Consider the following 13,575-nt stretch of genomic DNA (forward strand, 5'->3'; position numbering starts at 1 on the left):
TGATGTGTGTATGGATTGGGATAACAGTTGTATGAGCCCCTAATAAAATGTTAAAAAAGAGAAAAGAAAAAAAAATTTTTTTTTAAAATGAAGTGAGGCTGTCAGACCCCTGGGCTGAAAACATCTGACATTCTTCAAGCAAAAATCCACTGCCATCCCTTCTGACTCCTAGCAACCCTATAGGACAGGGCAGAACTGTCCTCAGCGTACATGGAGGACAAAGAGGGTATTCAGCCAAAAAGGATCACCAGAGCTCTGAAACCGACTAAGTCTGCCCTGCTGGTTTTAGACTTGCATGGGACCGGTGATCCTTTTCCCCCCACCAATTTCTCGCTTTTGGAATAGGCATGATGTCCATAAAATGCCTGGTCCCCCATTCTATTTTAGAAGCAACTAACTCTATTCTAATTCTCATAAATCCACAGATGGGGCAACCCCATACCCTCAGGGTCTCATTCATACCTGATTTACAAACTGGGATTTTGAACTTCGAACTGATGTTGGAATGGGTTAAGATTGTTGAGATGCTGGGAAATGGTGAACATATTTTTTACCTAAGGGAAAGAGGACGAACTTTTGGGGTCCTGTGGGCTGTGATGAATTGTTAGGCATCTCCTGAGTAGATATGATCAAATCTGTGAAGAGGCCCTCATTGGGAAATGGGGTATCTGAAGGTGTTGCATTAAATTAACATGAGGTAAGATGGGTCCTAATTCAACCTGAGTGCTACTTTCATAAAAGAAAAGAGAGAACACAAATAGATGAGGAAGATGGCCATGGGAAAATGCATTGTTAAGTCAAAGAGTGCCAAGAAATGCTGAAGTCAGAAGGGTCAAGAAAAGATCTTCTAAAAGCAGGGGTCCTCAAATTACAGCCCGCAGGCCACATGCGGCCCCCTCGAGGACATTTATCCGGCCCGTTTGTTTTTTTACTTCAAAATAAGTTATGTGCAGTGTGCATAGGAATTTGTTCATAGATTTTTTTTAAACTATACTCTGGCCCTCCAACGGGTCTGAGGGACAGTGAACTGGCCCCCCTTTTAAAAAGTTTGAGGACCCCTGATTTAGAGGCCTCAGAGAGAATATGGCCCTGCTAACACCCTAAATTGGAAACACTAGCCACCTAACAATGAAACAGCAACACCCTGTCGCTGTAACACCTACTTTTTTGTATTTTGCTAATGACATCCTCAAAAACCAAACGCGCACACACACACAAATCAAATGCACATGCCTTACTCACTTAATGCCTTGAGGCCCATTACCTTATCCTTGTAAAAGGTATATTATGTTATCGAGGTATCACCGTATGGCCTTAACATGAAATATCTGATATTGCCATCACCTGCACTTAACAAAACCATATGCATGTAAGGGGCTGAGCGCAGGGCTTTTCAGAGAATCAACATTTACTTGACAGGTAGTTACTCTAAGACAAAAACAAATATGAATATAGAAATACTCATTCATTGCCCTAAGTATACAAAAAAAGGAATCCAAGTGCCAGCTTCTTACTCTGAGTATTGATAACAATGCCAATCAACCACACGAATGTGGAAAACTCAAGTTAAACAAGGAAAGCAAAGCTTGTATGAATAAGGAAGGAATAATTTAAGTATTTACATATAACAAATTAATTCTAGTGGCATGTAAATGGCAATTCTTTGAAAAAGTTCAGAATCAAAAAGTTCTCCAAATTAAAGAAGCAAAAGATAGCCCGACAGAGAATTACTATTCTTACATATACAACTATCCATCACCTCCATCTAGTGGAAGCTAGTTGCTATGATACAAAAGATTAAGTACTGAGGAAATACCAAATAATTAAAACAAAGGCAAAGCCTGGTCGTCTCACTTTATAAAACAGTCTCAGAGCTAAAGTGATACCTGTGACAGGTAAAGTTAACACTTCAGCGGTTACAATTGAGGATGAAAAAGCCTAGATCATAAAAACCTCATAGGAGAAAACTGAAGCGCTGTCTTCATGGCCGTGGATGTGGCAGTGGTCCCGTTAGCACACCAGATGCAAAAGCAACAGCAGCAGCAAGGACGATGTGGACATCACCATAAGTAAAAACGTTGTTGCTTCTTCAACAAACGATCAAGAAAATGAACAGACAGCCCATGGAAAAGGAATTATATATAATATTTATGAATAAAAAACATACTAAAAAACCAGGAGCCAAACATATAACATTGTGAAAAAACGTAGAGAACTGGCATGAAAACTGTCCAGTGAGAACTTAATTTGTTGTATAAACACAGTATTACTTAAAAAAAAACAAAAACCAGTAACAAGTGTTGATGCACATATAGAGAAACTGAAACCCTACATGATTGTAATGAAAATGTAAAACTGTTATAGTCACTTTTACAAGTAGTCTAGCAGTATAATTCAAAACGTTACTACGCGACCTATAAATTCTAAATTCGCCAGAGACAAAATTCATTTTCCAACTGGCCCAACATTTAATAAAAATAATTTTGTAAGTGGGTGTATAAACACATGTACTGAAGACAACTGATGGTACCCAGCTATCAAAAGATATAGCATCTGGGGTCTAAAAGACTTGTAAAAAACTTGTAGTTAAACAAGCGGCCATCTAGCAGGGAAGCAACGTAGTCCACATGGAAGAAGCACACCAGTCTATGTTATCATAAGGTATAGACTGGAAGAGGTATCAGAAGCTCAAAAACACACAACCAAATCATTGTGAAGTGGCATGGATGTAGTGGAGACCCAAAACCCACCTGGAAGGTAAGTGAGCAGCCCCTCTCAGAAAGGCCACATGGAAAAATGATAAATTCAGGGTGAGGTACGGCACTGATGAACTACTTAACTACCTCTAATTCCTAAATAGTTCCTCCCCTTACTATTATGGTTTGTTTTACCTCATTAATCATGTTAGATTTGCATAAATTAAATTGTATATTTAAGCTAGTGTGGTACATGAAAGTCAAGATAGATAACCCTTGAGAAACAGTAACATTTGTACATTCATTGCCCTCAGCATTCTCAAAACATTTGCTCTCCACCTCAGTCCCTGGCATGAGCTCATTTTTACCCCTCCCTCCCGGCTCCCCCCTCCTTTATGAACTCTTGATAATTTATAAATTATTATTTTCTCATATCTTGCACGTCTGAGTCTCCCTTCACCCACTTTTCTGTTGTCCAGCCCCCAGGGAGGAGGTTATATGTAGATCCTTGTAATCGGTTCCCCCTTTCCAACCCACCCTCCCTCCACCCTCCCAGTATTGCCACTTGCACCACTGGTCTTGAATGGATCATCCGCCCTGGATTCCCTGTGTTTCCAGTTCCTATCTGTACCAGTGTAGATCCTCTGATCTAGCCAGATTTGTAAGATAGGATTGGGATCATGATGGGGGGTAGGGGGGAAGCATTTAGGAACTAGAGAGGAAAGTTGTATGTTTCATCATTGCTACATCGCACCCTAACTGGCTCGTCTCCTCCTAACTGGCTCGTCTCCTCCCCGAGACCCTTCTGTAAAGGGATGTCCAGTGGCCACAAATGGGTAAAATAATTCTTAAGATTTAAAAAGTTTCATACGGAGCTTTATCTAATCACCTTTTAAAGTTTACTTAATAATTTTGTTTTGCAAATTCTGTTAAGTATACTATATAAACATTCATGTTTGCAAATGATGGCACCGTTTCTTCCTGTTCCAGTGTGTATCCGTCTATTTTTCTTTCTTTGTGCTGCACTACAAATGGGAACAGGATCAGATAGATTCCTGATCTCAAGAGAAAGGGCTTTCATCATTTTAGTGTGTAGACTGACGCTTGCTCTGACTGGACTTTTGTAGATACCCTATACTAGATTAAGAAAAGTTCCTTCACTTTTACACATTTAACATACAATTGACCCTTCAACACAGAATTTATCTGTGCAAGTCCATTAACACAAGAATTTTTTTTTTGTTTTTTTCCCACAAGGATTTTTTTTTTAATCATGTGACACTAACCGTCTCAATGTGAGCAGCTTCTCTCTCCAGTAAATTATTAACACAGTCAAAAGCTACTATCGTTTGCAGTTCTTGTGTATTTTTCCACCATATTCAGGGAAGTTCTGTAAACCTTGAATAACACCACGGGACCTAAACAAAGTGCTATTAGACGCGCGCCTAAGACAGAAAACTAGTGACATGACAAGAAAAAGCTGAACTGCTTGATATGTACCAGACATTGAGGTCCGAAGCGTCAGGTGCTGCCATTTCAAGACAATGAATCCAGCACAGGGACCATTGTAAAAAAAGAAATTTGTTAAGCCGCTCCTGCAGCTACACCAGCAGACACAAACACCGCATCTTTTGCAAAATGCCATTTTATCTCATATTGAAAATGCAGCTGTTATGTGGGCATAATACATAGTACATATAAAATCCACGTTAATTGGTCGTTTGTGTTTTGGGTAAGGTCTCAGACAACAATAAACAATTAATGAAGTTTCTGGGGAGTTTTAAGGTTAGGTAAATTTCTGACTAAGCAGATACTGTATTTACTAAACTTCTCCATGTTACTGAGTTGACAAGAGTTTTTCTTTCTCATTCTGTAAATGTACTGAATTCAACTGATCAATTTTTATGTCCTAAACTCACTTTGAAATCCTAGAACAAAATTCACAATAGACCGGACTATAAGGGAAACGAACACACAGGTTAAGTTCAAAACCATTAGCAGCAAAGAGGAAGGCATGGACCTGCAGGGAAGAGAGTAAGTAGAGTAAGTGATGTAACACTGTGGGGGCGGCTGCAATCAATGAAATGACAAAAGTCCATGAACTGTTGAATCGAAAACTGATCTGCTCTATAAACCTTCAATCAACTTACAATAAAATAAATTCAAAACGAAATATGCTTAGATGCCTGGGTTTTGTTGCCTTCTCTATAATATTTATACTTAAAGAATAAGTTCCTCATTAGGCATAACTTTACAGGCATCCTATAACGTCCTTTCATTATTTAGTTCCAAAGATTTTCTACTTTCTTATTAATTAGTTATTTGATTCACGGCTGATTCAACAATGTATTGTTCTCAATTTCCAAACATAGGGAAGAAATGATGCATCTGAATGATGGTGAAGAATACTGGAAAGCACCGTGGACTGCCAAAAGAACAAATTGTCTTGGAAGACGTGCTGCCAGAATGTTCCTTAGAAGCAAGGATGGGGGCACTCGTCTCAGTGAGAGACCAATCCCTGGGGAAGGACATCATGCTTGGTAGAGCAGAGTGGCAGCAAAACAGACTCCCAAGGAGACAGACTGACAAAGTGGCTGCAATAGGCTCACACATTTAACAACTGTGAGAATGACGCAGGACGGGCAACGGTCTAAAGTCTGTTGTACGCAGGGTCACTATGAGTAGAGTGGACCTGGTGGCACCTAATAACAACAAGGGATTACTAGTTATCTTTTGTTATTAACTCCTATCATAACCGCACTGGCCAGAAAACAAAACACTGGATATCGAAGAATTATAGCCATTCAAATCTGACATAATTTGTTTCCTTGCATAGATGTGCTGTGTGGACATGCTCACCAAACGACTTGATCATTGTACTCCTGAGAGATTTCTATTTCTTACTCTAAATTAAATAATATCTAATTTGGCAGCGCACTGTCTTATGAACTCTGGCCACAGACGATTTTTAGGGCTTGCAGAGCTGAAAACCAGAATTTAAACCATTGTACATTCAACAAACTAGTATTCTGCTGGGCAGTCCTATTTAAACAACCAGTAAGCCATTCTTCCCCCAAAATGTCTCTCTTGCAACGTCTGTTAGTTTGCTGAAAACAAAAGCCATGGCACTCATTCCGTCAAGGTGATACATGAGGCACGAGACTTACCAGCTAAATTATGATTACTAACAAAAATAAATAAATGCCTCATAGTTTGAAAGCACAAAATTAATCTTTCAATAAATTATGTTATCTGATATAAAACCGCTTTCGTAAACATTATCTAACTAGTAAAGAAAAATGTTCAGTGACTAAATAATAAAAAATTTAGCCCAATACAGCAAAAAAAAAAAAGGGGGGGGGGATAATTTTTTATTCCAGAACAATTATCAATTTGAATAATTTCTGGAATTAGATTTACGTGATACCTGATACTCTATTTTCAGAAAAGTCGGTAGGTTGTATTATTTAAACCACTGATGACTGAGACAACTGAAAGTCGACGAGAGCGTGAAGTGGTCACTACCCTCCCACAACGAGCTTACCGTCTTCTTGCGAGGCAGGGTATGGGTACACGTGGTGGGAAGCCTTCGACTTCTCGTCAGTGTACGTTCCCTGGAAGAGATGCAAAAGCAAAGTACATGGTAGTCATAAATTAAGAGGTGTCAGATATAAAAGCATTATTTCACTTATTATAAGAATACTAAGATGTATTTAAAACCAAGGAAAACATTGATAAATATGTTTTTCTCTTTTTTTGGATAAAAATGTTTTCAATGCACACCTTTTATACTTTACATACAGATTATACAACTACCTCTTAGTTAATTCTCTATGACTCTCTTTCTCTAGATACCCATCCCAATATTATACCTGAACCCACTGCCATTGAGTCAACTGAGAATCACAGCAACCTTAGAGGACAAAGGAGAACTGTTCCAGAAGGTGCCTGAATACGATGGGTACCTCAAAAAACAGGTGGAGAAAACTCCACTAGGCGGAGCATTTGTTGTACCCAATTTTCCCACTAGGGGAGCATCAAGCAACTCACTCTGCGTTAGAACACCCCAGTGGCATCACCTGGGAAGGTTCTCTCAGGTCAGTAAATTTTTTCATGAAAGCAGTTTCACTCGATCCTTGTTTTTTGTGATGGCTGATTTAAGAGAACTGTGCACAGCTATGAAATTTTGTTTCTGGCATGGGAAAAGCGCTTCAGAAACTGTTGTGATGTTGAACACAGCTTACCAGGAAAGCTCTATGGGAAAAACTCAAGTGTACAAATGGTTTTCTCATTTCAAAAACGGTGAAATGTCAGCTGATGACAAACCTCATTCTAAATGTACGTCAACTTCCCGAAGGGGCAAAAATGTCGATTTGTAGTGCATTTGGAGCTTGTTCCATCAGGTCAGACTATTAATCAAGCTTTCTATTTAGAGGTTCTGAAAAGATTGCATAACAGTGTGAGACAAAAAAGGCCCAATGTGTGTCAGACGGGGGACTGGTTGTGCCACCCTGACAATGCACCTACTCGTGCAGCCATCTCAGTGCGCCAGTTTTTGGCAAAACCAGCATGTCTCTCTTGCCCCACGCACCTTACTCACCTGACCTCCCTTCGTAAGACTTCTTTTTGTTTGTGAAAATGAAGAGGGACATGAAATGACTGCGATTTAAAGAAGTAGAAGAGGTGAAGGAAAAAAAGAGGGAGGTGTTGTTAGCCATCCAAACAGATGAGTTAAAAAATGTTTCCAAGAATGGAATTGCAATGAGGACCTAATGTCGGAGGTTTCAACGGAGAGAAAATGTTTTGAGAAACGATGTACAAATGCGCTTTACACAATTGATGTGTGTATGGATTGGGATAACAGTTGTATGAGCCCCTAATAAAATGTTAAAAAAAAAAAAGAATGGAATTGCAGATTTGACAAATGTATTAAGTGTAATGGAGAGCACTTTGAAAGTGATGGTTGTTTTGTAAAAAAGGAAAAAAAATAATACATATATTTGAAGAAAATTCCAGTTTGGGAGGGGACAACCCCCTCGGATTTAAGGAAACAGAATGTCTCATCCTTCTTCCTCAGAGACTAGTGCCCTTCAGTTAGCAGCCCAATGCCAAATTAATTAACCCACTGCATCACCAAGGCTCCTTACCATTATTTTGCCTATATTTAATTCTAGCATAGAGCATGCAGAAGGCAAGAGTGAGCAGGCGTGGTAATTGGGCTGAGCAGAGGGCCTGACATGAGAGCCCTGCAGAGTAGAGAAGGCAAGTGGATCAGGGTCGCCAGAGGCTGGGGGAGGGGTGGGGACTGACTGAAGGGGCAGGAGGGATTTTTCCTGCTGCTGCTGTGGTATGCTGTCAAGTCCATTCCGACTCACAGAGACCCTACATGACATGGTGGCAAGTTGCCAGGTCTTCTCTCTCCAGTTCATACTGCCACCCTTTCAACTGAGCCACCAGGACTTCCTGGAGGGACTTTTGGGTACAGCAGTCTCTTGTTTATGATGATGGTTAAACATCTGTAAACTGCCAGAGCTCATCAAATTGTATACTTAAAGTGGTTTCATTTAATCCCTGAGTGACGTGAACGGTTAGCTAAGTGCTCAACTACTACTTGGTAAGTTAGCACTTTATACCACATCGAGGCACCTCGGAAGACAGGTCTAAGGATCTGCTTCAGAAAGGTCACAGCATTGAAAACTACATGGAACACAGTTCTACTCTCATCAAGATTTCGTGTCAATAACAACTAATAACAATTCCAAAAGTAACTCCAAAGTCCTCACAGGGTACCATTTAAACTGAATAATTACAGATCTACGGCACCGAGTCCCAAGATATATGAGCTTATAGGATGGACGTTTGAATCAATCCTAGCATATATTCTTATGTATGCTGTGGTTGTTATCTTAAATCAGCAAAACTATACAAATCTAATCCCTCCCCAGTGTAAAGAGCAAAATAAGAAAGGATATTTTCACCTTGAAAGCCAGCATGTTAATTTGTCTGTCTGCCTTATGTTATACATGTAATGAAGCCATACTAATACTTAAGTCGTTCAACAGAAAAGAGCGATGGGTGCAAAGGTTAGATGCTAATGTAAAGAGATACTGGACTTTCAGGTCATCTATACTGAACAGAATTTTACTCTACTTCTCTTGGGGAGGGATGTTAGCGCTAAGAAAAGGGTTGTACTAAATCTTAATCATACACATCAAATTCCAAGTTATTTTACTAAAAACTACAGTTGTAATTTACCTGGCAATCTCACTGGAGCAGGAAAGACATTTCATGAGGCTTCTCAACCAGTCCTACGGTTTGCTAACATGCTGCTGCTTAAACAACGCTGTTTACGAAAAAGTTCTTCTACCTGGGTTCCCTCAAGCAGTTACACAACACATCACAAGTTTAGTTACACCGTTGTTTCCTATAGTCACAAATGTGTCCTCTGTAAATACCCAAGGCCTAAGTCTCAAAAGTCAAGGTGGAGACAGGAAGGGACGCTGTCCAGAAGGCAGCACTGGGCTATGTACATGATGACAAAGTAAGCTTACAGGGGAAGATGGCATTTTCAGTATATTTTCAAAGAAACCATGTGTTAACTGAGGGAGCAAAGAGGCAGGTTTACTTCCAGGAACATTTGATCTCTTAGCACCAACAATGTGGCCCCAGCTCCCATGCTGGTTGAGATCTCCGGGGTGCAGAATTCTGGGATCAAGACACACTGGCCTCTAACTCTAGGGCTCTCTGGGTGGTACAAATGGTCTCATGTGTTTGGTTACTAACCAAAAGGTTGTCATTCAAGTATACCCAGAAATATTTTGGAAGAAAAGTTTAGTGATCTATTTCTGAAAATTCGAGATTGAAAACTCTATGGATGATAATTCTACGCTGACCCACATGGGGTCACCATGAATCCACAGAATGAGCTACATGGCAACTGCTTTGTGTTTTTCCTTTAACTCCACGGACATAAATTTCCGAAGACGGCAACAACTCTAATGATTTTACTCTATCTAGACTTAGAATTAAAGACAAGTGGAAAGAGAAACAGTACTACAAAAACCCAAAGATTTTACTGAAGTTGATTACAGGAATAAAAAAATATTCTAGATGAGGCTGAATACTACTTAATATTTTTAAAGTGACTGTGTCTATTACCTGATGTCGTTTGATGATATCTTTCAATTTATTAGCCAACTTCAGATCGATGTCTGGAATGAGGTAGATGTTAGGTCTGGTCAGACAATTGTTCTGAGGAAAAAGGGACAGACTTTTAAATTCTCTTAGTTTTAAAATAATGTCCTATTACTTATACATAGTCCTAATGGCAAAGGCTCGATTTCTTTTTTCTATGTTTTAAAGTTATATTTAATACGAGTTGTCCTTTGGATTAGAATGTAGAAGCCTTATCTAAAGAGGAAACCAGTGTTCAACAGGCTCACTCACATACGGCGCGCCATGCTCACATCCCTTCTCGGAACACAAAACGTTGAGAATCATGAAGTCGGTGTCAAAATTAAGGTTCTACATTATTGCCAGATTCCATACTTGCCGATGTTATCTACCCTCAGAGGAAACGGTTTAATGTAATGTTTTAAGCTACAAGTTTTATTTGGCCATTCTTTTATTTGGGAGGGGATAAAAGTGACCATTTTGATACATTATGTAATTTAGTTACTAGAAAATAAAGTCTATGGGTTTCAGCAGCTCATGTTTCCTATTTATAATCTTACAAAGAGCAACGATTTAAAAACATGTATATAAACTCCCGAATATGGTCCAAAACAATGCCATCAACCAAAACCACCCAATTATGTCTCTAGCCAATGGTCCATGGTGCAAACTCATTCCAAGCACTAAGTTCATGGTAACATCTAGCTAAATTTTTGCCATTATTCTCCTGTCAGGTAAAGTCAATTCAGTGATCAAGAAAAATGACTGAGCAATAAAAATACTAGAAATCACAAGCAAATAAAATGAAATATTCTCACCTCCAGGTTATAATCTACTAGGATAAACAAGATCTATTATTATGGCACAACATAAAACCCAAAGAAAATAACTTTTATAATTGACTAAATGTACCGTATATACTCGAGTATAAGCCAACCTGAATATCAGCCAAGGCACCCAATTTTAACCACGAAAACGGCATTTAAAATGTGCTGAAAAATTCGGCTTATACACGCGTATATACAGTATATAGTATTTATGTTAAAGTGGATTATATGAAATTTAAAGTATGATAGATTTTATCAGAAGTTTCAAAATCAATACTTAAAATAAGAATAATTATACCTTATAAAAAAAGAAAAAAGTTATGCCTTATAGTTCTAATACCCAAGACTAACAAAATATTTCAAAAATTTCTCTTTCTCTGATCTTTTTGGTATCCCAAAAAGTCAGTATTAAAATTGAAAAGAATATTGAAGACATTTTAGTTTAGCTTATTACCTGCACCAATGTCTTTTCAATGTTCATAAACATTTCAACATTTCGGTCCATTCTGGATGGGTTCTGTAGGTCAAACCTCCGCCTAAAAGTGAACACATTAGTTAATTTATCTTCTGCCATAAACAGAAACAAAAACTCGGTTTTAGCATTAAAAACACATGAATAATTACAAAAAATTTTGAAAATGAAAATGGCAACTCACGGTGTCAACACCGCCATGAAAAATCAAAACCCAAACCACTGCTGTGAGCCAATCCCAACTCACAGTGACGGGGACCACGGAGCAGAACGGCCACTGGAGTTTCAGAAACCGCAACCTTACCAAGTGTGGAGAGCAGAAATCCACCCAGCCAAAAAGAAAGGCCAGCTCCACGAAGCGTCCCAATTCTTTGTCTACAATATTCTGCATTTCATACATGCTCAGACTCAACAGTTAGTATTCCCGCAAAGAAAGCAAGTTGGATGTTTAATTTTACCATAATCATAACACAGTCATACATTTATTTAAATAGTCAGGATTTCTTCAAATAAGCATCCTAACTTACTGCACTATCAAGACAGAGCTGTATGATTCCTTAATCTGAGAATGTGGTAGCCAAGAGTATCTCAACGCCACAAAACTAATCAGAGGTAACACACAAATGATGTCCATGGCCTACAATCAGCTCTAAGTCCAATGGGCACACGCAAGTGCTGACTCATAGCAGGCCCCTGCAGATTCCTGAGATCGTTCAGGAGAGTAGAAAGCTCACCTTTCTCCCATGTGGATCTCAGCCCAACTCATGTAACCACTACACCACCAGGGCTCCTATGAGAAAGATTAAACTCACTTCTCTAAACATGCAAACTCACTGACATCCGAGCAGATTCCAGTGCCTAGTGACCGCATAAGACAGAGTCAAACTGCCCTTGTGGATTTCTGAGATTATCAATCTTACAGGAGTCAAAGCCTCCTCTGTCTCCTGTGGAGTAGCTGGTGGTTTCAAACCTTATAGTGAGCAACCCAATGCATAACCACTATGCCACCAGGGCTCCTTTCTTGGGGTTGCATAATATGGGACTAGTATATAAGGCACAGTATACAAACATCACCTGAGTGGCTATCATGTATGAAAACAAAGCACTGAGACTATGAGGAGAAATAATAAAGTATACCATGCTCTTCAGCAAGGTGCTTTAATACAAGAATGGAGACAAAAATATACTGAGTGTTTTACATATGACAGAGATGAACCTTGAGAAGGCATGTCATTAAAACATAGAACAGGAAGCGTGTGCCATAACTGTGTGGCTCTTAGGTCCTACTTGCTACGCCACCAAGTGAACAGCCGGTTCACCAGTTCGAGACCTGATCAAATTTGACGCTGCTCACAAGTTTCCCCAAAGCTGCAAAGAGGCCATCTTCTGCTGTTCATGATTCTAAGACACCACACATTTTGACACAACTAGGAATTGTGGGCCAAGAGGGGCATTGGCTATTTAAATCTTACATTAAGTTACTTAACTCCTAAAACTACTAGGGGCTATTAGATACAAATGTCAAGTTTCTAGCATTCTCATAACCCTACATGGAGGGGAAGTCAGCAATAAATTCAGAGCTTCATGTTGTTGATATCTGATGTCAAGCTAGCCCCAGATTTAATGGCAACCCTATATCTAATGATTATAGATTGGATTGTTAAGTTCCATAAGGTTCCTACTGGCTGGTTTTAGGAAACAGATCACTGCCCTTTCTTCCTAGTTTGTCGTAGCCCAGAAGCTCTGATCAAATCTGTTCAGCATCATAGCAACATGCAAGCCTTCACCAACAGACAGGTGGTGGCTGTGTATCAGGTATACCAGCTGCCAATCAAACCAGGCTGCTCAGCACAGACCTGAGAATTCTACCACTGAGACACCACTACTTTCAGACAGAGCTGAAATCTAAAGGAAGACAAAATATCTAGTATTTCTATGGGAACTGTCTAATGATTCTATGGCATGGTAAGTGGTTATCAAAGAGTAGTTGACTAGTATTTATAAAATGTCCTGAAAATTGGAAAATTTTAAATAGCACATTAAATGTAACAACTCTTGCGATTCTTCCATTAAAGGGCTGATACTTTTGAAAGAGTTACTCTATCTTAACACTTTGATACTACCTTTTTCTGCTCCACAGAAGACAAGGCTATCTTTTCCTATAAAGATTTACCATCTTGGAAATTCTACAAGTGTAGGTTCCCAGAATTATTTAGCCTACTGCTCCCTTTTCTTTTTGAGACAGTGAGAGTCAGTGAGTGAGGCAGTGAGAGAGTGAGGCGGTGAGCGAGTGAGGCAGTGAGCGAGTGAGACAGTGAGAGAGTGAGACAGTGAGAGAGTGAGACAGTGAGTGAGTGAGGCAGTGAGTGAGTGAGGCAGTGAGTGAGTGAGACAGTGAGTGAGTGAG

General features: G+C 39.4%; 1 protein-coding gene across 1 annotated transcript in view; it reads right to left on the reverse strand.

Annotated features, from left to right (window-relative positions):
* The window catches only part of SMARCC1 (SWI/SNF related, matrix associated, actin dependent regulator of chromatin subfamily c member 1), a 132,449-nt gene that overhangs the window by 99,778 nt on the left and 19,096 nt on the right, over positions 1–13,575 (reverse strand). Inside the window, exons 2-4 of the mRNA XM_045297402.1 lie at positions 11,151–11,232; positions 9,855–9,947; positions 6,241–6,310 (exon numbers count right to left, since the gene is read on the reverse strand). Coding sequence (XP_045153337.1) covers positions 6,241–6,310; positions 9,855–9,947; positions 11,151–11,232 — 245 coding nt within the window. The remainder of the gene's footprint in view (positions 1–6,240; positions 6,311–9,854; positions 9,948–11,150; positions 11,233–13,575) is intronic.

The sequence above is a fragment of the Echinops telfairi genome, unplaced genomic scaffold (assembly GCF_000313985.2).
Source record: "Echinops telfairi isolate 266 unplaced genomic scaffold, ASM31398v2 ScPeMD7_7420;HRSCAF=8458, whole genome shotgun sequence".
NCBI lineage: Eukaryota > Metazoa > Chordata > Mammalia > Afrosoricida > Tenrecidae > Echinops > Echinops telfairi.